Consider the following 27,875-nt stretch of genomic DNA (forward strand, 5'->3'; position numbering starts at 1 on the left):
CACCGGGCGCAACATCTGGGGGTTAGGGTTAGGGGGCGCAAATCCACGGGTTAGGGGGCGCAAATTACTTGCCTTGCCCCGGGTGCTGACAACCCACGCTACGCCACTGGGTCTACCTCATTTCTGCCCAAGAGCCAATAATTGGAAGTGGTGGTAGCATCTGTTCAGGTGTGTTCTACCTCTGAGCTACACCGTCTTTCTACATCGTTAACTTTCAATTCCTCCCCCTCCCTTAAGGCGTCCCCACCAGTCCCAATTCTAGCAAGAGGCAGTGTGCTCAACTGCAAATTCTCTGGTACCCTAAGAGCAAAACCTGTCTGCATCAAACAACTCTTTGCAACCTACTTTTTTTCTGAAAGGAAAAAAAATGTTAGAGGCTTTGATAATTGTGGTATATAAATCCTGTTCAACAAACAAATAACTGGCGGGGGCGGGAGGCTGGTCTGACGAAGTTTGCACGCTACAGACGGAATAATCTCCCAACCTGTCAAATCCATGCGTCACATGCGCGAGGCATACCCGCTTTCTCTCTCGGCCTCCAGGGGGCGCCCTCCGTTCGCGCTGCCCGCCCGGTCCAAAGCGCGCGCACCCCCCCCACCCCCCGCGCGCTGGGTTTGCGCATCTGGGCTGCTGAAATTTCCTGTGAGTTTTGCAACTCCCTCTTGGCTCTGCTTCGGGACTGCCCAGCTCCGGGCCCCAGCCGCCGGAGAGAGACCCACCCAGAGGGGACCGGCGAGCGGGAAAGGGATTTATTATTTACTATTCTTTCACCTCGCGCGGCATGGACCAGGAGGCAAGGAAGCGGCGAGTCCTGCCGCCGCTGCTCCTGCTGACGCTTGCCTTGGCTCTCCCTCGAGGTAAGGGCAGGCGGGGAGCCTTGGTGGGCGCAGCTGGGTCTGCGCCAAGACCCGCGCATTTGCATTCCCACTGGGTTGGCCTGAGGGACAAGGATTCCCGACGGGGATGGAGGCTCCCCCACCCCCGCACCCCGCTCTGCACCCTTCCCTGGGAGGCTACCTGGCTGGAGAGAGGCGCTTGAAAAAGCAGCGAGGAAGGTTGCTGCTAATGTGGGCTGGGTGGCAGGAGGGGTGTGGTGGGAGGAAACCAAATGGAGTTTCAATACCTTGTTGAAGCAACCTTCCTCGCCTTTCCTTGCCCCCCCCCTTCCTCGCTGCGCTTCTTGCACCCAGGGCAGGTGAGTGGGTGGGCATCGTTGGCTTATCCCACCTCCATCCATCCCCAAACGGGGCTAAAAGCAGGGCTGGTTACTCTGAAGTAACCATATTTGCAGGAAGCAGTTCTTCCCAGGCTGGTGGTGAATGAAGTTTGTCAACAGGTGAGGGATGTTCCAAAAAGAGCATCTTGGCAGCCCACAGGGATGCCTCTGCCAATCCGCTTGTATGAGTTGGAAGCCTTTGGAACACCCACACACCTGTATCCTTACCTGCTTGGCTGTGTCTTTCTGGCTCTAGAGCTGGCCATTTAAAAAATACCCCAGCTGTGTACATATTTGCGTGTGTGGGGTTTGAAGTCCAGAGTTGGCTACAGACCAACTTTTAGCCTTCAACTGGGTTTTTTTTATATACCTCAGGTAACTTTACTGCAAGGCCGCTATGTCATATGTGATGCCTAAAGGGCTTTTTGCTGAACGCGGAGGAAACAGGATTGTTTTTTTCCTAGTAACTGGGGCTCAGCTGAGATCACTGAAAAAATATTAAAGTCATTGATGCCTTGCAAATCATGTTTTAAGGGAGAGGAACAGCAAGGGAATAACAAGTTTATTTCGATTTACAATTGCTCCTCTCCTTTGCACAAGCTGTCGAAATAGTCAGCAAGTTAGCTAGCACAGTCTGACAGACAGCAATGGGCTTGCATCTGTGCAAGGTTACATCTTTGCTTAGCTGTGAATTCACTTGGTGGTGTTGAGCAAATAACTGTCTTTCAGTTCTGCATATATAAATGTAAATATTAATATTCTGCTTCTCAAGAGTTTTTATGAGGCTGAAGGAACTTTGAGTTAAAGGCATCTAACCAAGAGATAACAAATAACATTATATAGCTCTGAATATTTGTTTAAAATGCAAACAAAACAGCTGCCCCCCCAAGCACTTATGTATCTGATTGTCAAATTTCCCAAGAGGTTGAGAAAGAGCATGATGAGGAGAACTGTGTAAGAAGGATGAGAAAACTACTTAACAGTGTCAGATCAATATTTTTCCTGCCTAAGGTGGGAGCATCAAATGCTCCCCTCCCCCAGCGCTTAGTACTCAAGACCAGTTGAGTTATTGTGGCATCTGAGGCAGAAAATACCATAACCACCCTTCCCTCCTTGGCAGTAAAAATGCCACAACAGTTCAAGTACGGGGCCAAGTTCAAACTGTTACTACTTGTATGCAAAGCCTTTAACATTTAGGGACCAGTTTACCTGTGGGGTTGGTTGCCTCGATCCATATGTGCCCACTTGACTGTTTTGATCTCCAGAATGGGCAACTGTTCCAGGTAACACATAAGACTACTTACACTTTGGAACTCTCTGCCTATTGACTCCTTTTTGGCACCTGCCTGAAACATTTTTGTTTAGGCAAGCCTATCCAGTGAGGTAGAAGCTACATCCTTTGAAACTTTTTTAGCTAATTTGAACCATCTTCTCTTGAAAGTTTTTTAATACCTGTTTTTAACACACACACACACACACACACACACAAACACACACACACAGGAATTTTAATGTTTTGTTTTATACTTTTGTAAAAGCTTAGAGGTTCTTTTATGTTGTGTTGTGGGGTTTTTTTTGCAATCAAGTAGTATAGAAATTTTGTTAAAATATATAATTATAATAAATTCAACAACTTAACAACTTGCTGCGCTTTCATGATACCTGGAATCAGCTGCCTGGTGGTTGGAATAGCCCAGACTTCCTACAGTCTTAAGTTAGTAGCAGGAGTGGCTGGCACTATGGGGTGGAGCCATGGAACCCCCCGTCCTGACGTCAGTTTCAATGATGCGTACCAGGATGGTGATGAGGCAGGGTGCTAATGAAGTTGGGGCTGCATGGGTGCATCAGCAGCAAGGATGGATTAGCGTCCCTGGAGCAGTTGCACAGGCAGCCCCAATATTATCTATTTATTTATGAGCATTTCTATGCCACTTGATATTTCAAAGATCTCTAAGCTTTGCCACGGCCCCTGTCCCCACACTGTCCTGGGAAGTGGTTGCTGTGAGCAGCGGGATACATTCTAGAGCTTTGCCAAAGGGAAACAGACAAACAGAAATTAAAACACTCAGGCAGCAGTGCTGCAGCCACCCTAACCGCCTTTGTGCTTACATTATCCCCTACCCCACCCTCTTTGCTCTCTGATTTTTATGGATTTCCCCTGTAAAATATGTATGCTGATGGAATGGATTTGGAACTGTTGTGGGTCCATTCATTTCTACCTTGTGTCCTGCCACTTGCGGGCTTCCCAGAGGCAAGGACTGTGAGGAGGTCCTCTTATATTCACATGCAAGCTCATCCCTCCTGTTTTTGGTTGTTATCTGTCTGTCTCAAGAGACAATGGAGGAGTGCGCCTTTGCGGGTGAAGTCAAACCGTCAGAGTTATAGTGTCTGCTGTTGCTGTAGAGAGAGACATGTTTTGTTGCAGATGGGGCAGATCTGGTTGTGCTGCTGCAGATACATCATGGCTTTTTCTTCTCTTTGCGCTCCTTGCAGTGGTCATTCCTTTCCGGGTCACTCTGCTATGCATGCGCGGCCTGACTGACTGCCTCCAGTCATTGTGGTCATCTGCAAGGGATTCCCACACAGTGGGGCTGATGTTGCCAGCCTTCACGTCTTGCATGCTGATATCTTTGTAACACAGAGGTGGTCTGCTAACAGGCCTAGTACCTGAAGCCAGCACCCCATAGAGCATGTCCTTGGAGAGCCTGTCATCTTCCATTCTGTGGACATCGCCAAGCCGGCATAGACCTTGCTGAGACAGGAGTGTGGACATGTGGGCTTGGGAAAGTGCATCTTTGCTTGAGACTCTGTCCTGCTATGTGATGCCCAAAATCTTTCTGACGCAGTGCATGTGGAAGGCATTGAGGCGTCACTCCTGGTGGTTTTAGGTTACCCATGACTTACTCCCATAAAACTGCATGCTCAACACGCAAGCCTGGTAGACCTTGATTGTTATTGGTTGTTAGCATCACATTCTCCCACACCCTTTTAGACAGATGAGCCATTGCTGTAGCTGCCTTGCCAATACGCTTAGTACATACAGCATCGTGTATTAGTAAGGACTTCCTTTTTGTTTTCCACTGGTCTTGTTGAGCCACTCATGGTATAAGCTCCCTTATCTAGAAAGTTGGAGAAGCTCTATTTGTAGATACCTGCAGTCCCAGATGTGAAAAGCTGTGGAAGGCATTCTGAATCTTAGAATCCCGTTAAACTGATTTTGTATTCAGTTTGCTGCCTTTTCTATTTCCTAGCAAGAAAGACTTCTTCATTAGAAGTGACACGCCTTGCATCCTGAAACTTAAAAGTGCTGGCTGAAATACAGGGAGGACGCCCTTCTTGTGCGACTTCCTTATTACGGTCCATGGAAAGGGAAAAAAGCCCCTTCACCGAGGGAATGTTTACGCTGTGTAGCATAAGGAACTACTTCATTAAGAGCTGCGCAACGGGTTCCGCATTTATTCCCTCTCCCTAGAGGGTGTGCAAACAATAGCTCTGGACAGGGAGCCGGAGCTCTCTAAGAGATATCAGAAAATTCCAACAGAGAATTCTCAGCATCTTCCTGGAACACGGAGAGGCAGTCATTCTATATACTAATGGCAAAGTCATTTTCCAAGTGCTGAACTTGAAGCACATCTGCACCCGGGAGGAAGATATCGGCATGCCTGGGGGAGTTCCAAGGTTTGCAGAAATATAACATATATTTAAGGGGAACAACTTAGGTGGGCGAAAAGCTCCCAAGAACAGTTCAGCGAAGTCTGTGTATGCTCAGTGGCACAGAATGCTGACTGACTACAGGTGGTGGAGGAGGAGCAAGAATATCCTTTAAGAGAGCAGGTGTTTTCTTGTTTATGAGACAGGTGCCGTAGGGAGATGAACCATTTTGAGGGGAAAGTGGACTTATGCTAAACTACACACAATGTTTTCCCCAATTCCTCCCCGCTCCCCCAATTTTAAACTATGTCTTCTGTGTCATCTAAGTGAAAACTGACGCCACTAGTTTACTGACGTCTGTTACAGGGGAAGTAATAATTGTGGCTGCAAAGGAGCTTCCAATAACCCTCCCTTACAGTGTTATCAACTTATATGCATGGGTTTCTTCTCTACCCCCCTCTTCTGTCACCCTGAACTGAGATACCACTACCATATCATGCAGTGCCACACAATGTTGCTGTATTTAGACAACACCAAAAAAAAAGGTTAAGTGTTCGTTGTAAGATATTTGGTTGATAGTCACACAGGCATTTTGACATTTGCCTTGCTCACTGCCATTTAAATATTCTGACATTTAGGTTTAATTAAGCCTAAGTCAAGGAAGTAAAATCATACTGTGTCCCAAAGATCCATGGAATATTAACATCATCTTTGTTGCATTATTCGGCGAATTTAAACACAATTAAGTCAGAGGTGGTGGGAGGGAGGCATGGTTTCACCCAAGACCTTTGTACCCTCATTTATGGTTAATTGTTCAATGAATTAATCATCAAGTTCACACACTCCCTTTTTAAAGTCAGTGTATTCATTACTATTCCATTGCTTGCTGTCCATGCCAGTGGGTGGAGTTTGACAGAAGACATCACGGGAGTGGGTTCCTCACCCTATCTCCTCAATTACTCCCCGCTCTCCAAGTTAGCCTATAAGATTAAACTGCAGTTTAATCTTCTTCTTTTTAAGTGTACAAGATCTGTAATAGTGAAAACAAATTTTAGAGCTTTCTACAAATTAAGGAAATTCACCTGTCCTGGCCAGGGTCTCCCCCCCGCCCCCATCTGGAGCTTACAGAGGCTCAGCTCCAGCACCTCTCAGGTGGGCACCATTGCCATTTGAAGAGAACAAGGGAGAAGTTCATGGTGAGCTCCAGCACCTCTTTTTCTAGAAAAACAGCACTGCTCTCAACCTTCTCCAACTGTAAATTTCAATATAAAGCACCCAGGGATCCAATCACATTGCTGAAGGGGGAGCGGAATCCATCAAGTCTTATGCCTTTTTGTTGTGCTACCTCAAATTTATCCAGTAGTCTCCTACAGTGTTGGGAAGATTTGAAGGAAGTACAGTGGTACCTCGGGTTACAAATGCTTCGGGTTACAAACGCTTCAGGTTACAGACTCTGCTAACCCGGAAGTAGTACCTCGGGTTAAGAACTTTGCTTCAGGATGAGAACTGAAATTGAGTGGCGGCAGCGGGAGGCTCCATTAGCTAAAGTGGTACCTCAGGTTAAGAACAGTTTCAGGTTAAGAACGGACCTCCAGAACGAATGATGTTCTTAACCCAAGGTACCACTGTAGACAAAAACCCAGCACGGGGTGACAGGGGGGCTGCAAGAAGAGGCTTGCCTCTTCGTGCCATTCCCCCCCCCCAACCCTCTTCAATGACTTAGTGCTGCAGGGCTTCCTCCTGCAGCAGGAAGTGCTTGGTGAACTGCAGAATTATTCTGCCACTGGGAGAGGCAAGATATGAAACTTAACAACAACCTGCACACACCTTACAGCTCTAGCCATAAAAACCCAAAACAGGAAGTTGCTGCAGTTAATTGAAAACATATTTTGTTGTTAATACCAGCAGACTCTTCAGATTTTTAAAAGCCAGAAGTTACTTAACCACATAGATTAACAACAAAACAAAAGGATACTGCAGTTTTTTTAAAAGTTGGTGGTTACAAAAGGGATGGAACACATTAAATCAGGGGCAGGGAAGCTTTTTCAGAGCCAACAACCACAACTGCCTTTTTGCAGCCACATTCTCCTGGCGGGCAAGACGAGAGGCAAAAGTGGGAAGAACAATAGATGCAAATTTTATGTTTGTTACAGTAGTCTCTTGAGACACACGGATGCCAACAACTTCAACAAACACCTGTTATTCTCTTCTCCATCGAAGCAAGCTAGAGACATTATCAAAGTTCAGATTCCAGTCAGGCAAAAACACTTAAGGAAAGTGTCAAATAGGGATAGCTATGGGTGTGGCCTGAGGAAAGTGGGTGTGTTTGAGGGGGTTTCAGACAGACGGGCCTGGAGGGTCAGATCCGGCCTCCCCAAGCCTCACCCCTGTGCTAAATGGATAGCCTTGCTGTATGCATGCTGCATTGAACTATTTCTAAGGCAAATTGTACCAATATACCACTTAGGGGTGACAGATGTATCCAAATATTGCAACTGACCTGAATGCAGCTTTTATGCTGGCTATCCCAAGTACGGAACTGATCCGTAGCTGTTTATCCACCCACCGCATCTCAGATGGCAAAAATATGAGTCAACAGGCAATCCTAAATATGCATACACTTAAATGAATTAACATGGAAATATGCAGCTGTTTTATATCCCTGCAGGAACTGACAACCCTTCTAAACAATCCAAATCAATTCCACATTAAGAGTCGCAGTTTATCAAGGTTCTGTGAACTACTCAATAGCAAACATTTGTCTGCGGTGATCCCTCCAGATGAATTTTTTTGTTTTTTTACTTTAAGAAGTCTGAGCCTTAACTGTTTCTAAAACTAAATGAGTTTTTAGCAGTTTGGCCTTGAGGGGTGTGGTGAGGCCAAGAACTACAGCTGTTCCTTTTTAAAAAAGGAAAGTGGCTCTATTTAGGAATGTGGGTGAAGGTAGACACAAATATCAGCAAGCATGTCTTAAGACACTCACGTTCTGAATGTCTTCAAGTAGAAATGGTCCAGTCTCTACAAAACACTCTGGCTCATAGCTCCTCCTCCTCCTCTTCTTGGCTCATGTTTAATTGATTTCAGTGAAATGTAACTGTGAACTTTACAGCAGTTTGTGGCATCAGAATATATCAGGTTATAGGCTCCTGAATGAAAAGGTCTGTTGGTGCTGTTGCACATAAAGGTGACCACCAATAAAAATATTCTGTGATCATTTATTTTTACTTTAATAAACGTACAGTTTCATTTGCACCAGAAGCCCCTGCTTCATTTACCAGAACGGTACTCAGTGCAACTTTGTGAGTCACATTTTCTCTCGTGTAATGGAAACAATAATGACTCTCTGTACTTGACATACTAAGTTGAATCTCTCACATGCTTCTCTAACATTCTGCTTTCTTCCTGCAGCACAGTCAACAACCTTTAAAATCACCACTCCTTACGCGCTCTATATCTGCCCTGAGGGTCAGAAGGTCACCTTGACTTGCAAGCTCAGTGGGTCTCTGGCATCCCATCATGACTCCATTTACAAATTTTGGTACTTCAGCAACCAGGGAGACCAGAGCTGCTCCCAGAAAAAACATGTCCGCAATGTCTCAGCAAAGGAGCTGCATCATGAATCAGAGAAGCCCAGTTGGCAGCGTGTGAGCCACCATGGTTTGGAATTCTCCTCGGATCACCACGGGACGTTTTATGTCACCATGGCAAACCTTACTCTGAAGGACAGTGGGAACTACTGTTGCTACGTGGTAGAGGCTGAAAAGGAGCACAACAAAGCACGTGCCAAGCAACAGGCTCATGGTTTCATGGAACTTCGTATACAAAAAGGCAGGTGAACTTTGTACACAAAGCAGATATAGCTAAAGCCATATTTTCGCCTGTTTCATATTCTCCTAGAACAGGGGTCAACAAACTTTTTCAGCAGGGGGCCGGTCCACTGTCCCTCAGACCTTGTGGGGGGCCAGACTATATTGGGGGGGGAATGAACGAATTCCTGTGCCCCACAAATAACCCAGAGATGCATTTTAAATAAAAGGGCACATTCTACTCATGTAAAAACACGCTGATTCCCGTTCGCAGGCTGGATTGAGAAGGCATTTAGGCCAGATCCGACCCCCGGGCCTTAGTTTGCCTACCCATGTCCTAGAATCACACATACAAACCTATTGGCATGGATGGTCCTACACTAAGGGTGGTGGTATTCAACCAAGTTTTACTCAGAGAGTGTCTCTTAATGGACTTAACTGACGTAAGAAACTGCATTCTACTGAGTCACATCACTGGCCCATCTAGTTCACTATTGTCTACACCGAATGGCAGCAGCTCTCCAGGGAGCCCTAACCTGGAGATGCTGGGGATTTGAACCTGGGACCTTTTGCATGCAAAGAAGATACTCTTATCACGGAGCTACATCCCTTCCCTCAAGCCTAAAGTGCTTAGTTATGTTCAATAATTTCAATTTTACACTGTGTGGAAAGCTTAGTCGAATGCCATCCTGACAATCAAAAACTGTAGACTACCATTGCGGGGGTAATCAAAAGAGAAAGCTTAGAACTGAGCCAAACTAGGGACACTTCACACACACACACACACACACACACACACACACACACACTCACTCTGACAGTGATGAAAATGTCATTATCTGATGGTTTTTCAGATGTTGCTCCATAGATAGGCTTGCCCATTCAGAGTGAGTGCAATGTTGATCCAAGAAACATTGATCACACTGCCTTAACTGGTTTAGTGATGCTGTCACACAACTAACTGATTGGCTACATTGTCTGACATCATCATAACCCATGATTCCTGATAGGCTAAAAAGATTATTCTCAGGAACATTAAAAAGACATATTAAGAACAGAGCACAAAGTAAATTTTTAAAGCCTCCCCCCCCCCCCATTTCTTCCTGTATTTTTAAGAATCAGGTTGCAATCTTATGTATGCTTTGAAGTTATAATAAGAGTATCATATATAACCATTTTAAACCAATAAAAATTTAGGAAGCCTCCCAAGACTTTGGGATTTCTCTGTTCTGTAGCGACTGGCTATTCAGACATAATGCTAACTCAGTTTAATGTTACGAGAATGAGCCTAGCCTCCCCTAGCCTCATGCTCTCTTCTCTTTCCTCTCCTCCAGCATAGTTGTGAGGCGAATATCAAAAGCCTTTTTTATATTTTGCTTTTGATTAATCAGTTTAGCAAAGCATGCCATCTGAACCTCAAACTGTGGTTCATCTTAACTTGTGAAAACAAACCAGTTTCATTAACTCTGATTGGACGTTTATCGGAAGGGAAAGCTTCCTAACTCCTCCTGGTGGCCACATTGGGGGAGGAGGTGAAAGTGAACCAGGGCGCTATGTTCATTCTCACCCAAACCAGCACATGATTTTCTTCCCTTTTTCAAAAGACAGCGCAAGAACTGACTTTCCAAGAAACTTAACAACTATTTCTTTTATTTTACAGCAAATGCTACTTTCCCAAACTGCACGCTTCATTCTGCTGCCAGCATGGAGAGTGAAAGTAAGACTGCCTTTGCAATTCAGACAAATCGTTTTCTTTAAATGAGTGCAGATTACATATTCTGTTTATGTTTCTTTTCATGGTGGTTTTTTATGTATTTATTATCTCATTACCAGTCTCCCTGCACTGCCTTACAGGCTCAGACTTGACCACCTTGCCTAATCCCCCATATTAGCCATTAACTCCTCCATTCTTTAGGCCTTATCTGATTTATTGCTTGCATGCATGTGAAGTAGCTTCCTGTGCACGATTAATCCGGTGGTTTCCTGCTTTTCTCAAGATTCATATCTTTAGCAACACCTTTTCTGAACAAACCTTCACTAACTTTTCCCTAACTCTCCCCAACCCTGCCCAGTTTATTTTGCCTGCCCCAAACTAACATTTCCTTGCCCCATAAGTATTTATTGCAGACTGTAAGCCCTCGGAGGCAGTGCCTAAGGCATTATTGGTATTCTGTATGTGTTAAATATTTGCTCTCTCGCTTCAAAATGCAGCACAGGGGCTTGGTGGGAGGTATACATCTATTACAGCAACAGAGGGTTGCAAATCCTAGTTGCACCTTGCTTTTGACGGGGCAGCCTCCCTTTCCCCAGGAAGAGCCGGTTGTAACTCTGGTGTATATTTTAGTGGAACTGCTGCATAGGAAGCTGCCAGATACAGAGTCAGGCCATTTGCCCATCTAGCTCAGTACTGTTTATACTGCCCCCGGTTGCTTTCTATGGTTTCCAGCAGGATTTATAGAAAGTGTCCTTTCATACTGCATCATGGTGTGGTACATGGTTTGACATCAACTGATAGGAAGTGCCTACAGAGGGTGGTGAATACAGCACAATATATTATGGGCTGTCCTGTGAATCCACTGGATGAAATAGTGGAAGAACGTTGCCTCAGGAGAGTGAGGAAAATTCTCAGGGATGATTCACACCTTGGCTGGCACTTTCTTGATCTCCTGCCCTCAGGAAGAAAATATAGAAGCATGATTAGTCGCACCAACAGGGTAAAGAACAGCTTCTATCTGTGGGCTGTTAGGCTGCTGAATGAAAAGATAACACCAGGGCAACTGACTTTCGGGTTTGGTGGGTGTGCGTCAGTAAACGAGGGGAATTAAGACTAAGAGAGCTGAGTGGGGGGTTCTCGTGTAATCTCACTGTATACAAGTTGTACAAGTGACAATAAAGTATTTCAATTTCAATTTCCTCAGTCACAGGATCATAGAATCGCAGAGTTGGAAGGGACCCCAAGGGTCATTTGGTGCAACTCCCCACACTGCCTGGAAATGTCCCACCTGGAAATATTAGGGATTGAAGCTGAGACCTTCTGCATGCAAAGCAATGGCAACTGCTGGCAGCTCTTCCTGATGATTTAGGCCAAATATATATGTAGATTATTGGCATCTAAGGCTCTCTGGCATCAAGCACAAGGTGGAAGAAAGTTGTCATGTTGTAGTCCTGCTACAGTACATCATTTCATATGATGTACGGTGATTACATTCATTCCCTCTTTCCAATGAGTAACGTCTTCATAAAGCTGAGCAAGAACTAACCTGGAGAAGTTCAGAGTTCAATTAATAGTGCGTATGAATAACGGAGGGCATTTGCAAAAAAAGATCAGTCAGTAGCATGTCATGAAGGGCAGGTTCTATCTAATTTGTCTTAACCTATTTGCTCCACACCTTGAATTCGTCTGCAAAAGTAAATTTGGAGGAAGTATTTGTTCCAAGGTGCTATTGAAGGACTAGAATCAAAAGTCCCCTGGTAGTAAAACCTTTGTGTTCTGATCTGCAGAGTTTGTTCTCATACAGTCATCATTAGCTGTATGGTATTTGAGCTTCCGTAGAAAGTAGCTGATCTCTTGTGACAATCTCTGAACAACCCAATGTAGTTGGGAAACAACAGGGACTTGGACAATGAAATAAGTGGGCAGTCCAAGGAAACAAAAATAAACTGAAAGGACATTTTAGTATTTGTGCTGTATGTGGATATGCTTTGTTTGGAGAAACAGTGCTTTCATATTAGCAATGCCATACCTTGGCCTTACGGTAAGACTGCAGTGTTTTCTTAATCATTGAATTGGAGGGGGCCCTTAGGATCGTCTAGTCTAACCCCCTGCAATGCAGGAAAATGCAGCTGTCCCATACAGGGATCAAGCCTGCAACCTTGGCATTAATCAGCATCGCACTCTAACCAACTGAGCTATCCTTTCTTTTTGTTTTCACAATATTGATGACAAATTTATAAATATGAGCTAACAAATCTGTGGTAATGCTGCCACAGGTGTTTGCAGATCTTATATCATCATTGAATACAAGACTGCATGAGATTAGTGGAACCTCTGTGGAACTTCTGATAACAAAACACTTTTTGAAAAAGGGAACAAAAACTTGCTGTCAGACATGTTCCTAAAGCAGCTCTAAAGATCCTAGTAAAGTTGTACCTCCTAGCCAAATTTAGGCCAGGAGCTCACATCTGCTTTCTTAGTTTGTCCTTAATGGCTCAGGGTGGGAGCTTTAAGAACCTCTTTGTTCTACACTATATTCCACATCTTCAAAAACAAAGCTTCCATTTCCCACACATGCTGGGAAACATAGCTTATTACCAGACTAGAGGCAATTTTAAATCTCTAGAGATTTCTAGACAACATGCATAAAGACAGAGCTTGACTTCCTACAGTTCCAGCAAACAGCACTGAGGGCCAATTTATACAATCACAAAGTCAAGTAGGGAAGTTTTTCAAGCAGCAAATGAGTCAAGTTGCACGTTTCAATTGCCACCACCTCCCTTTCCAGGAAAAAGTCTCTAGGAAAACATCCCCTCATTGACATGTTCCTGTATTACACATGCAGGAGATCTCATTTTTGTGGAAAAATATGCAGTCCTTCAAATTGCAGCCTGATGTGAATCTGTCTAAGGAAGTTTTCCACCCTTGCTCATGGGAGTTGAATAAACAGGTCTTGACTCTTGTTCTGCATCTTACACATATTACTGAACTTATTCCAGCCCAACTAATTCTGACACTTTTCTTCTCCCTAGAAGTTTTGGCATCTTGCTATTTATTTTGTTCGCTAAATATGTGGTATCTTTAATTTTAAAAAGGACCAGAGAGTAGAACTTCATATTGTTGCAGAAAAACCAGACAAACTCTGAGCTTCAGGTTCACTAACTTGGTTCACTAACTTGGCTGATTCATTACTGGATGAATATAATTGTCATAGGTGCTGTAACTACTTGGAAGCAGCTCTGTGTGAATGAAAGCTGCTCTTTCACTGCGATTCGGCAATGCTTAGAACATTTTTCTCCCTTCTCTTTCTCAGTCAGACAGCTGAGTTTCAACAAGTCTAACTCATACTAGTCATATCTGTTTCAAGACAGATCTGTCCTGTCTATAATCTAGACACTATTTAATATCTGTAAATAAAAATAGGCTGCTGGCATGGAATTTGCATTTACCTATCAGGCTTTGGGTTTCACTGCCTTGATTAAATCTGCACGTATGCAGAATAAATAGTATTTGCTGGACTAAAACACAGCTTGCCAAGTCAAGTTGTAAGTTGATAAAGGTTTAGGAAGTTGTGGTCTAGCACATGAAGCAGAGAGCTTTGCATGCGATTAAATGTCATTAGCTTATCATGAATCTGAGCCCAAAGGGCGATGAAACTACCAAGTGCCTTTGCATTGACGTTGGATCAAGTCCAGTATTTGCAATTACAGCAGTGTCTCCACCCCCCCTCCTTTTTGTACTGGCAAAAGGGGCTGAACAAAATATCTTGTTCAAGCATTTTTGAATAAATTTGGAATACCCTTCAAAATATCATACATAATTTTTTAAAATTTCTCCAAACTTGCCAATTTGAGTATATAAATACAAGTAGACATCTATAATAAAATAGTAATAATAGTAATCATAATAATTTCTTTTTCTTTTCTTAATACCCCGTCCACCTGGCTGGGTTTCCCCAGCCACTCTGGGTGGCTCCCAATAGAATATTAAAAACATGATAAAACATCAGACATTAAAAACTTCCCTAAACAGGGCTGCCTTCAGATGTTTTCTAAAAGTCAGGGAGTTGTTTATTTCCTTGACATCTGATGGGAGGGTGTTCCACAAGGTGGGTGCCCCTACTGAGAAGGGGGTAATCTGGTAATCTGGGGGATAATCTGTATGTAGCTGATGGATTTTCGTTAATAGGAAAATATTCATTAGTTAAAATTATATAAAATGAGTATTTTCCTATTATTTACACATGCAGTCTCATTTGTATGCTGGGATCACATAGTGAGTTTATATTTAAATTTGTTACGTTTTAATGAAAATAAATGTTTAGTTCCTTTTCTGCCTATGAAAGTTTCTTGCTAAACAATAACCAGTGGTGTTTATGTATTTTGGACCACAAATGATTAGAACCACCATCTTTTTCTGGGCTCCAGTGCCCTCTAAGCTGCATAACAGGTGTAACATCAAGAAACTGAGCTCTCATTATTAAGTAGTGGATTGACAAAGCAGACAACACAGAGATTTCTCCAAGTGGTTCTTTATAGTATGCTGGAACTGAACTGAACAGCAAACAGCTCAGCCGGCCTGCTTTTATAGGCTGTCAACATTGCAACAACAACAACCACCCAGGTTTTCCCGCCTAAATTAACTGACGTGGACCTGAGTGAAAACTATATACATGATACTCCTGGTGGCCAGGGTGAGAACTTCAATACATAACACTCATCACTTCACAGAATCATAGAATTGGAAGGGACACCCCCCCCCCCGGGTAATCCATTCCAATCCCCTGCAACGCAGGAATCTCAACTAAAGCATCCGTGACCCAAGGCCATCCACCCCTCTGCTTAAAAACCTCCCAAGGGAGACCGTTCCACGGTCGAACAGCTCTTACGATCAGAAAGTTCTTCCTGACTTCATCTCCAAGTCAGGAGCAACAACATCTCTATAACATTTCAGTCTGACAGAAAGCAGTGCAACTATATGAAGAACCCAGTAGGCAATAATATACCGTATTTTTTGCTCCATAAGACTCACTTTTTCCCTCCTAAAAAGTAATGGGAAATGTGTGTGCATCTTATGGAGCGAATGCAGGCTGCGCAGCTGTTACAGAAGCCAGAACCGCAAGAGGGATTGCTGCTTTCACTGCGCAGCGATCCCTCTTGCTGTTCTGGCTTCTGAGATTCAAAATATTTTTTTTCTTGTTTTCCTCCTCCAAAAACTAGGTGCGTCTTGTGGTCTGGTGCGTCTTATAGAGCGGTAATTGCCCTAGGTTTATATACAACTACAGTTTTTATCTTTCTCAAATGCTCGAGACATTTCTTTTCATCTGAATAATGATTACAGCCTTGTAAAATTGTTAAGGGACATTCAACTAAATTTTGATGGAGCACCACATTTCTGAAATAATGAAAATCCACTTCGTTACACAGGAATATTATTATACCGTGGCAAAGGCAACAACACTTTTAGTATAAAGGAATTGCTTTTCTATTCAGGGCATTTTGGCCTCATATCTAAACCACCAAGTTCACACCTAACAGCCTCCAGCAATGAGAATAATCTTTCTGCTTGCTTGATGATGTGACTCTCTCTGTTTCCTTGCTCTTTTTCAGATGTCACAGCAGCTGCACTTGCAACAGGGGCCTGCATTGTGGGCATTCTGTGCCTTCCCCTAATTCTTCTCCTCATTTACAAGCAGAGAAAAGCAATCGCTAACAGGCGTACGTATCAAAACGTTTCCCTCCCCTTCCTCACTCCATCCCGTCTTGATTTATTTCTCCTAAACAGGCTTAGTATTTGGTGCAAAGTGACACACATACGTATCTGGTTCTTTTCCTCTGTGTCCTTTCAAGAGCACGGGCGCTAATATTAAAATATTTGTGCTATTGCATTTATGATACCAAGCCATTTACGGTGAAAGCAAAATTGCTTCTGGGACATGTGTGTGTCTTTTGAAGTATTATGCATTGGTGATAAATTTCACGGCAATGGCAGTAGTCCTTTTGTTAGCTCTTCCCTCTCACATGCTGGAGTGAGCAGGACCTGTTTTGCTTCACAGTAGGCAGAAGGGAAAGGCAGCTGAGGGGCTTGCAGCAAAGTTACCCCACTCGTAGGCATTCCCTCCATAACACGCACAGACATTTCCCCTTACTTTCTAGGAGGAAAAAAGTGAGTGTTATGGTGCAAAAATTACGGTATGTCTGCATCCCATTTGCTGCTGGAGAGCTGTTTAAAATGTATTCATGCGCTCTGGATTTGAACTTGGAAATCCTAAGCGGAAGTGAAGTTGTGTGGCGTGGCACAGCACTGATTGCTTTGAATACAAAAGAAAAAATGTTTCCATAAGCCATTTCTGGCCTTTTTTCTGACTTACACCACTTCCTATTGCCCACGAGAAGCAATGAACAGAAAGCTGCTACATACATTTTATTTATTTCACAACATTTATATATCGCTTGACTGCGGTAAAACTTCAAAGTAGTTTGCAAAAAGAATAAAGCCATAAAATTGTCCATAAAAGCGGTTAATCAAGTATTTTAAACATTCAGAAATCATTAAAACCCGCAATAAATTTAAGACCAGATTAAAACACACCTTGGCTTCTGCATGTCTGGATAGGCTTCTCTGAATGAAAATGTTTTTAGCAGGCTCTGAAAAGAGTACAGCAAAGGCACCTGCCTAGGGTTGCCATATTTCAAAAGGTGAAAATCTAGACACAAAAGTTGCTGAGCTTTTTTTTAGCAAAATCACACACACACAAAATTGACGTATTTGAGCTATTTTTTAGGAAAATCAGCAAAAACAGCACTGCTGACATGGGTTGCCATGCGTCCAGCTTTTCCCAGACATTTTCCTGATTTCTGCCCAGACAGTGCTTCTGACTGCAGTATTCTGGGTATGTCCAGGAAATTCCAGGCATATGGCAACCCTACAACTGCCTGACATGAATAGGCAGGGAGTTCCAAAGTGTGGGTGCTGCCGCACTAAAAGACTGATTTCTTACAAGTGTGGAACACGTATTATGTGGCATCTGTAACTGTGCCAGCACCACAGATTGAAGCAAGTACGGTGATCTTGCAAGGCAACTGGTCCCAAGCTAATAAAGGCTTTGTATGCCAATATAAACTAGGCCATGAACTTGGCCCAGATTGGCAGCCAGTGCAAGGCTCCGAGAAGAGCTCTTATATACTGATAGGTTCTTACTCCTGCCACAGCATTCAGCAGTTATTACAGCCTCTGAGTCAAGCGTAAAGGAAGCCAACCCCCCCAAATATCTTACAGTGTTTCCATTGCTGAATTAGTTTAAATAAAACAAATATTTGTGTGACGCCTATTCTGCCCCAGTTCTGCGTATTAGGAGTTGTTCTGATTAAAAGCCAACATTCCAGCTCTCTATTTAGCAGCCTGTCAGCTGCTTTCATGTTCCAGGCATAGAAGCCTCTCTCCTCGGGCTCCTGTTTATACACATTTCTCGGAAAATGGATGGCTGGGGGGAATTGGCGGAACGAAAGGGCAGGGTTGGTTAACGAAGCACCGGCTTGTTAAATTGTACTGGGGTGTGGCATAGTGCTCTGTCGCTACTTAGAAATTGCATCATTTCTGTAATACTGTGTTCATATTGGGCCAGGATGCTGCTGCATGTTTTCTTCTTTCTGAGTTGCATGGAGCAACTGTGGCTGCACACAGGCAACTAGAGAATCGGGAGTGACTTCTTCCTTAGCACTGTTCTATGCCAAAGGGCGATGTCTCACTACAAAAGAAAAATGAGCCTCTCTTCCTTTTTGTAATGCCAGTTGCTTCTGTTACTTACATAAACTAATGATGCAATAAAATTAGCTAGAAGGCACCAAACATTTTTGTTTCACTCCCTAAGGGAATATTTTTTTTTAAGTGCAAAATTATAACAGGATGAGCCTTCACCTTTCTTAAGTGTAAATAGATGCACACTCATATACTGACAAACAAGAATTTATGATCACTGCAGAATTTGGCTCATCTGAATTCTTCAAAAGTTCAGGGCATTTTTTACATATAAGGCTTAGAGAGACTTGTAACTTAAATCTGTCTACCCTGGGTCAAATCCCCACTGGGACTGATTGCTTTGCCTTGATTTCAGGACATTCACATTGGAATGCACAGCCAGCAGGGCTAATGCTTGGAAATACATTAGCTTGAGGTGTGAAAAAGACGTGTGTTTTTTAAACTGTGGAACAACCTTCTTCCATTTCATATAAATATTACAGTTTCGTTCATTATGAACAGTGTGGTTAAATTTCAGCAGCTGCTTGGTTCCTTCTACAGCTTAGCTGTAAGAAGTAGAGGAATGAAAGCATTAAAATCTGGAGCTAATTAGACTAACTAATGTACAGTTCATTGGATTTTTTTATTTATTTCCCTCATCTTTTCAAACCTCATTTTAGGCACTGAAGTGAGATATATCCAGTGCTTTTTTGGGGGGGGGATGCAGGGGTACACATACCCCTAAACATTTTGTGAATCTTTGTACTTTTGTCCATTTACTATATTTATTTTCCCCGATTTGAACTATAAAATGGTGATTCAAAATGAGAGTACCCCTAAACATTTTTTAAATAAAAAAAGCACTGGATATATCCCCACCCCAGCTCCATTTTAATACTACCCTAGCTGCTTTCATTGTGTAGAGTTCCAGCAAATGTTTCTTGGATGTAAGAATTCAAACACAGTGGATTGCCTCACATTCTGAGGTTCAGAACTCTTACATTGCAGAAGTTGCAAAGTACATCAGAACACACTGGTTGCCTTCCAACAGATATTGTACTTTTGAGGGGATGGGAGGAGGTGAAACGGGGAACTTCTTCAATTCCACTAAATTACCACGACACACTTGTAGCAGGCAAAACATACTCAATGACACTCCTTCTGTATTGATTGGAGGGTGATCCCCACACTAAGAGTTTTCCAACTCTTGCTACCACCTAGGAGCCAGAGGTCTCAGAGAAAGCTAGCCCTAGCTAGTCTAAGAGACCTACTATTCCACTTTCATTCTGATTCTTCTCTGCCTTGACTAGAATGAAGCAGATTTCAATCAAATGCCCATTGTTATGTTAAGAGCTATATTCAGGAACCAAAGAAGGTGATTTTCCTGAATAGTTTAGGTCCGTCTTGTGCAGGTTGACTAAGCAGTCTCTAGAGGACTGTCTTGCAGGCTCTGCCCAATCTAGCTGCTGTGCGATGACTGGGTCAGCTCACATGGCCTAGTCTCCCCCTGTCTCCTTAATAATCTTGCTTTGGAGCCTTGCTTCAATCCACTACACTGATGCGCATCGCATAGGCCTAGTTGAAGGTAATCAACTAACGGATTCCTCCACCCTCGGAAAGGAAAGGAAAAGAAAATAAGACGGTCCAATCTGATCTCTCTTTAATATTAGGGCTTGGTTTCTGGGAGCTCTACAAAGAATATACTCTCTTCCATTTCAGTTACACAATGAATCTAGTTACTATAAGTAGCAAATAAGGAGGAAGTTACTCTTCTTGCAAAAACAGGTGCTTTTAGACACAGCAAAGGACTAGCGTTTCAGTTGCTGTACAAAAAAAATGTGTAGAAGAATGAAGAAAATGCTAGCAGGAAATACCAAAAAGTACAAACAGAGGGAGAGGGAGAGAAGCAAATTTTGTCAAATAGAAAAATGAATGTCAGCAACATATGCAAGTTGGATACGATCCCGTTTAATTATGCCAAACAATTTCTAGTCTCAAAATAAATTGCAGAAAGACCCCAATTTTTAAAATGTAATTTTAAAAAAATTTCTAAAGAATTGTGAATACTAAGTTTCTCTGAAAGAGTAAATTGTTTAATATTAAATAATCTGAAAATAAACACATCAGTCCTACAGTTAAATCTCTAAACCAATACAGTGACTTCAAGTTAAAAAAGGCTTTTAGATATAATTGAAGAACGAATATGGCAATTTCTCTCATACGAATATGTGCACTCCAACTACTAAACAGAGGCATTTAACTGTCTTCTCATGAAAATAAATCTTTCCAGTTTGCTCAATAACTTAACAAATATTGCTTCACCCTATTAGTCATTCTAGTCGTTTGTGACATTGTTTTTGTGAGGGTGAGTGCACCCGGGCCAAAGCAGAGTGAATCAGAAAAAGAGCCTTGTGCTCAAAAGAAAGAGAGACAATGATGATCAGTGCACAAGTTATTCGATTCTCATACTTAATTTCACAAACTGCAATGGCTTCTGGTCCTAAGTGTCTCAGGAATCAACCACCTGACGTCACAATAATGTCGAGTGAACCATTTTCGCAGGGGGTGGTTTGAAATCAAACCACATAGGCAAAGGCACATACTCTGCAAGCCTCAATGATCAGCTGCACAGGGACTGCAAACACCCTTTCGGCACAGCTGCAGCTTTACCTGCCCCCACACCTGTAGGGTAGGTGGGCATGGCTTGGTCAAACAGGCAGGCATGCTGGGCCTATTAAGGACTGTGGGGTGGAGGTTCCCAACCTCTAGTTTAGAAAACGCGTGAGGGAATGCCAGTGGAAAGCTCCATTTAAATTGGTGTTTTCCTCTCCGATGCCTCCTCATTACGTAAATCGCTGATTTAAATTACCTTTGCTTTAAATCCACCCTGATGGGCTGCTTCACAAAGTTCTGTCACTGTATTTATGGCAAATACATTAACCGCTTGCACCAAATCACGCTACCCCACCAAAGAAGAAACTCCCTACATTCAGAAAGAGAAAAATCTCTCTGTCTAGGAGAACACACAGCTATATGTTTATTTGTTTGTCCTTACAGAATGATAAAATACGTGGTTCCAGAACTCCGCTCCCACCTGTCCCACAAGCCCCTTTTGCCAATGCGTCTCAGTCCACCCACTGCAGCAAATAAGGATGTTAGTTTCTTTAGTCCAGCTGCAGGCAGAGATGGAAAGGGGGCAAAGTGGCTCTAGGTGCATTGTCCCTCTTGCTGCTTTATAGCTTTAAAGGGAAAGCCTGTCTCTGAGTTGATATGTGACAACCCTGTCAAATACACAGAGTCTAAGGCATGCCCTGGATTTCCTGTGCTACCAGCAGTTAGCAATTGCAACATGGTCACAATATACATGCACACTTACTTGGAAGTAAGCTGTATTGAACTCACCTGTGTAAAACAGGCATAGGACTGGTCACGCTTTTAAATTAGAAAAGTTGGTAACGCTTTCGACATTTAGAAAAGTAAAGCAAGCTAGTTCCTTTTTTAAACATTTAGTATACTGAATATTTTTGTAATACGAGTAATAATATTACCAAACCTCTCGGTTATTTATTTTAAAGCCTTCATTGGTGCTGCTTCAGGGAAAAGGTATTCAGAATCAAGCTCCCTGTGAAGTCATGTGCCTTTTATTAGAGTCACGAATTGCAACACATTCCTGATGATTAGCTCTAATACGTATTTCCCCCCAAATCCCTCTGCTTGGTGAAGGCAAGTTAGCAACCATTTCTGCCAATGCAGATGTAACACTGTTGTGTTAAGAGTTTACTTGACTCCCCCCCTCCCCTACTGCATGTTTGCTATTCCTTGTTGAAAGTATTTGCTAGGCAAATCAGAAAACAAATTGCCCCATCCCCATCAGTGGTAGACTTTGGGCTCTCAAATTTCAGAGGTGCTCTGTGTGATGCTACAATTTGATGCCCTCCCCCCATTTCTTGCTCAGTTTGCATTAGTGTTGTAGCTCCCCTGTGATTCTGCCAGTGGCATAGTGTGGGTTTTTGGTGCCCGGGGCAGGGGAAGTGTTGTGTGCCCCCCTGGTGGACTGGACAGCTGGGGTGGAGGCATTTGTCCCAGGCCCTGAAGGCCTGGCAAGGGGTTGCGGCTTGCTTCCCCACAGATTTGGAAGGCAGCAGTTGCTTAGCCTCGAGGCCTCAAGTGATGGGGGCACTTGGTTGGGCCCTCAGAATTTTGCACCCAGGGCCACTGCCCCTCTGTTCCTCCTATGCTATGCCACTGCGTGCTGGCGCCCAGTACTGCTACACCAGCCACACTACCCTAAAACCACCTCTGTCCCTGTTTATACATGGTCTACTTCTGTGCCCACTGGAATGCACAATGCTTACTCATAACATCACAAAGCACCCTTTCTCGCAGCAAACAAGCTTGTTTTAATTCTGTGCTTATTTGAACAACATCTAAAAACACACACCCCCTCAGCTGATGGCCTATTAAGCAAAGAATCTCCCATTCCAAATGTTTCCCTTCTGGGAAAAAAATATTTCCCTTCTGGGAAAAAAAATGTGGTTGAAATAAAATTATGGTAATATGCATAAATATATGTTCCTGCACAAATACACGTAAATATATATATATATTTAAAACCCTTGAGGTTTTCGGTTACTAAATATGAGAGCTTCAACACTTGAAACTGAAAATCCAGGAACAATTCATGAATCAGACTTGAATGGTAACTGTAAAGTTTCTCTTTTATGTAGCAGCTCAAATAAAGGAGCGCAGGAGGAACTGTAGGACCAAGACCCCTCTATTATATGCAGTGAATTTTGTTAGGATTTAACTTTTGCTTATTCATAAAAATGTTTTCACTAGAAGGAAAGAGCATGAAATAATGGACAGAATACCACTCCCGGCCACTGCTAAACTGCTTATATCTGGTATCTGAGTGCCATGTGGATTAATAGTTTCCACTTCCCCAGTCCAAATCACCAAGCCAATAAGCATCACAACAAAAGAGAAAGGAATTTGTTGCTTAGGAAAAGCAAAGCAAACAGTCACTAAAGAGGAATTGGAAATGCATATCCTTATATGCACCATGGCCTACTCATCTGTAGGATAGATCTCTTGAATAGAAAAGACCATACACTCAGCTCAAGCGCGATGGACAAAATTAACTTTGGGTTTCTTCTATACCTGAAATTCTATCACCTGAATTTTTCTTAAATGTGAAATAGGACTGCCTAAGGAAATGTCACAGTAACAACACTGCATTCCTTCTTTGCAGGTGCTCACGAACTTGTCAGAATGGAGAGGTGAGAAATTCTGTTTTACTGTATTGCTATATTTTTACTTTGGAATTTGGCTTAGGGCACATAATAAAATCAAGAGAGGTTGAAGCATCAAGAAGTTGCGGTTTTGCAACAGATGGGATAAAGCAATTAATGAAACCACAGTAACACAGCAGCCTCACAAGATCAAGCAGTAATCCCAAAAAGACTTCTTCAGAAAAGTCTGAAATCTTTGTGTCTTAGCAAGAAGCCTTGCTAGAAAAGGAATTCAACAGAGAAGACAACCGCTGAGGAAAAGGCTCTCTTCCAAGTAGGTGCCGAATGCACCTCCTCAATGTTGGTATCTGAAGTAGAGTTTCTTAAGTTGATATAAGATGCCGGTGTAGTGGAGGTGAAGGCATGTCACATGGATAGAATAGTTCCTTGAGATACCCTGAGCTAGGACATTTAGGGCTTTAAAAGTTAAGGCAGTCGGATCAGTACTCTTGGAACTAGCGTTACATAGATTCCATGTTTATATTTGCAGCAGGTGGCTGGAAACCTGTGGGCCAACTTCACCTACCATTCAACCATACCCTATTATTAGCTGAAAGAAGCCCTACAGCTCTATCTAATGATCTTCACGGCCTGTGTTAGGAAAGACTAAATTTTGGTCAAACTAAATTTTGCCCCTATCTTTCTTGTAGCCTCTTTCCTACAGGCAGAATGCCAGTAAGGGGTTTTCAGTAGGCTGGCAACAGCCTGTCAGTAAAGGGGAAAAGATTTTGGCCCGTCTTCCATGTACTCTGCCCCAGGCTTGCACACTGCTAAACTTAGTTGCACATTACGGATTTATGTACATACCTGCCTGATCCAGGCTTTCTGAACCTCACCCTCTAAGCCAAATAACACAACATTCACAGTAGAAGATAAACTTTTATGTACTTGATTTTTTTGTTCTGAAAGAGAGCTAACTGGTAATAAGCCCACCTAGCCAGAGGATGATCTAACATGGTGATAGATCTAGCTTTACCAGTCAACGGGTTCTTCTGTTGCTTACATTAATCAAAATATGACCGCTCCATGGTTCTAAAATGGACTGTCTGACAGCATTAAATGTGTTACGTGTCCTGCTCTGCAGGTTTTGCTTGAACCAAAACTACCTGGATAAACAAGACACTGAAAGATGGAAATTAATTTTGGTGTCACTACTGACACCACAAATAGTTACTTTGCCTTTAAAAAATGAATATTTTTACAGTGCTGGAAACTTGGCTTTTTAAAAGGAATATTTTGAGCAAAAAATAGACTCTCTAATTGGTTTGTAGCTGACTCAGTTCTTAGCAACCACTGAAATAGTCATTCAGGCACTACCGAACACATCTTAATACACACCAGTACTTCTCTCCTCGATATAATAAAGACACAAGTAGCAGCAATCTAAATAGAATTTGTTTTCCATCTAAGTAAGAGGAGAATGAGAATGAGACTTGATTCTGGTCTGGTTAGTGTCTTGAACCTGTGCTTTTCCTTTCAGCAACACCCATGGCATTGAGAATCCTGTCTTTGATGACATTCCTACCATTAATTCGGAGCCCAAAGCCAGGCCGCAATTAAGCTACATGGCTAGCCGCCAGCTATCAGAGTCAGGTCGACATCTTCTCTCGGAACCGAATACTCCCCTCTCCCCTCCAGTCCCGGGGGATTGTTTCTTCCCAACACTGGGTAATTATTCATTTCTCTCTCCCTCCCTCTCTCATCAGTTCCTTACCTAGCAGTAAATTGTATATGCATATGTATATGTATGTGTGTGTGACAAATGCTGGTGGAATAATTTCCTTTTCAGAAGTTGCCCATGGCCATACATTTGACTACACGTCCAAGATCAAGGGGATGGGGAGTGCTGTTTGCTGCAACGCTACACGTTCTCAAACGCCTTGAGATCAGATAAGGGAGGATATCACAAGATGAACAGCACCCTTTGGCTCCCTAGGAGCTTCTCTTATCAGTTTTGTTTCACTTATGGAAAGCCAGCAGCTGGAACTCTGGTATGAATCCAGACTCAGTCCCCCTAGTGTTGGCAGGGAGGGAGGACTCTGGAGAACCTGAGATGTTTCCTAACCTCTTGATTGGGGTGGTGCTGTGGCTTCTATATACAAATGCTGCCTGCTATGGCTCCAGAAAAAGGCTTTTATATGCTATGAATGCTAGCATAGAGTGGGAAGCAACCTGCATTCTCATTCACCGCATTCTCAATTTTTCTTTGCTTTTGGGAGGGAGATAAGAAGTAACCATCTCAGAAATCTTTACAAGGGGCAGCAGACATATAACTACATATAAATAAGTTTGCAGGCATGACTATACAGGGGGGAAGGGAAAAAGGGGGAACTAATCATCGCTGTTTGTTTTTCAGAGCCTGTTCCTGACTCACCAAACACGACAAATGCATAATAAAGTTTTCCAGGAAGAATGGCTTTCATGGAATCTTTGGCCTCAATTTGGACAAGGGTTTGCCTGCTGCATTAAACAAACAAACAAACAACAAACAAACAAACAAACAAACAAGAAGGGGAGGTGGATAGGAAGAAAAAAAAGCTTTTTGAAGACTGTTTCTAAGGGGAAGAAAAATGGTGGTCTCTGAGGCACTTGGTGCTTGTCCTAACTTTCACTTATTACTCTGTTCCTTAAATACAGTATATCAGGGCAGAAAATAAGTTCTGGAAGACGCTGAGGTACTGAAACCTTCTAGGATTCTGATGGCTTTTTCTTTTCACAATGCTGATGATTTTACGAACAATTGCCACATATTTTTAAAAAGGTGTATGGTTTTAATACACCAGGACCATGTACAAGACTGGAGAAGAGATCAAGAAGATTTCTTAATTCTAACAGGAACAGGACATGGGGAGGAATTATGAGTGTTACCACCATTTGCCTTAAAAACTGGACAGTGATTTTAACACTTTCCTCCATGGAAATATGGACTAGATTAAAAAAACAAAAAGCTTTCTGTCAGAAAAAAACCATCTTAAGTGTTCTAGGTCTTTCTTTATATGAATTGTATTGTGTATACATATAATTTTAAAAGCGGTGCTTTGCAACAGATTTTGCTTGTATCCTGGCTTAAAAAAAAAATTACACATGAAAATCTCACAGTACCTGGCTGCAGTCTCAACTAATTTTTCTTCTTAAAACATTGTAATTTTTTTTAAAGGAAATTTGGTTCTGAACCTGCTCTCCGAATTCTATGAATCAGTCTTTTGATTTTCTTTTTACTGCTTGCTGCATGGTACATGCACAACTATGAACTAATTAGGGTGGTGTAGCAAATAGTCAGTGAAGCACAAGCATGCCAAACTATCAAAAATTAGATCTAATGTCGAATCTAGTCTGCTGTTGTCACAAAACAATTGAGACCTATTTTAGAAATTTGCCCAAGATGTGGATTTCGCAACACACTTAGGACCTGACAGTTGTGACTTTTAAAAACAGATCTGAAAATTAATGTTTTGGTCTAATCCAATTTCTATCAAAACTGCAGTGGTTATCTCTCAAAGATATGAGGATATATTCCAAATGCCTTAGCTCAGAAGCATGTTTTAACCAGCTCCCGTTAATCTGGTTTCATAGTCTATTTAGCACATCCATTGCAAACAGTGGAAACTGCAAGGCAAGGCAAGGCATCTCAGGCTCTTTGACTGATCATACCATATTCATTAGCGGATTAAGCCCTTCCAAGGCTTGTGGGTTTGCAGAGAGGAACTAATGCTTCCCTTTCCAAGAGAGAACTCACATAAAAAAAAAAAGTAATATACGAAATATGTAGGGGTTGTGATTATTTTAAATACATTTATAGGAATAAAAACCATTCCAATAATTTCTAAATGATGCTAAGAGATATATGCATGAGACTCTTAATCTCAGGGTTCTGGGTTCGAGTCTCACGGTGGGCAAAAGATTCCTGCATTGCACTGGGTTGGACTAGACTGACCCTCATGCTCCCTTCCAACTCCACAATTGTATGATTCCCGCCCCGCGTTCAGTAAGTAAGTTAATCTGGAAAGTTTGAAGTTAGGACGGATTAAGAAGAAAGTTAAGGCATCTTAAGAAGAAAGATATTCATTGCTTGCCATAGATGAGAGAACACAAAGAGTTTGTACACATCCTCCAGCATTTAAAATACATATGAATTAAGAACAGAGAGTGAAGAAAAGAGAAAGCAGGCTTATTAATGACATGAGCAAAGACCTTACTCTTTTAAATTCATCCCGCTTGCTCCTGTCTAGTAGGAAGCGGTATAAATGTGTGTGTGTGTGTGTGTGTGTGTGTGTGTAAAGGTAACTGCTTGTGTAAAGGTAGGTCTGGGAACGGCTTATCCTACGTGAATATACCAGCTGCTCTGATAGTACCTCTGAATGTTTTTTATATTTGTTTTTTTTAAAAAAATGTTCTGATGAGAAAATAAAAGGTTTATTGTGGCTACGTTTCTCTTTTCCCTTGGGGGGGGTGAGAAAGGA

The 27,875-nt window shown here is 42.6% G+C and overlaps 2 protein-coding genes across 6 annotated transcripts in view; one reads left to right on the top strand and one right to left on the bottom strand.

The window, feature by feature from the left end:
- CDH23 (cadherin related 23) overlaps positions 1 to 27,875 on the bottom strand; it is a 391,169-nt gene that overhangs the window by 53,252 nt on the left and 310,042 nt on the right. The gene's annotated exons all lie outside the window — the stretch shown is intronic.
- Positions 614 to 27,836, top strand: VSIR (V-set immunoregulatory receptor). The gene is made up of 7 exons (XM_053388511.1): positions 614 to 857; positions 8,276 to 8,695; positions 10,334 to 10,390; positions 15,997 to 16,104; positions 23,376 to 23,403; positions 24,896 to 25,083; positions 25,772 to 27,836. Exons 1-7 carry the CDS (start codon positions 782 to 784, stop codon positions 25,807 to 25,809), a joined length of 915 nt encoding a protein of 304 aa, XP_053244486.1. The 5' UTR covers positions 614 to 781; the 3' UTR covers positions 25,810 to 27,836.

The sequence above is a fragment of the Podarcis raffonei genome, chromosome 5 (assembly GCF_027172205.1).
Source record: "Podarcis raffonei isolate rPodRaf1 chromosome 5, rPodRaf1.pri, whole genome shotgun sequence".
Taxonomy (NCBI): domain Eukaryota; kingdom Metazoa; phylum Chordata; class Lepidosauria; order Squamata; family Lacertidae; genus Podarcis; species Podarcis raffonei.

Coding starts and splice junctions, on each gene's coding strand:
- VSIR (XM_053388511.1), top strand. CDS start 782: ATGGACCAGGAGGCAAGGAAGCGGCGAGTCCTGCCGCCGCTGCTCCTG. Junction 858..8,275: donor TGCCTTGGCTCTCCCTCGAG/GTAAGGGCAGGC, acceptor TTCTTCCTGCAG/CACAGTCAACAACCTTTAAA. Junction 25,084..25,771: donor TTGTTTCTTCCCAACACTGG/GTAATTATTCAT, acceptor TTTGTTTTTCAG/AGCCTGTTCCTGACTCACCA.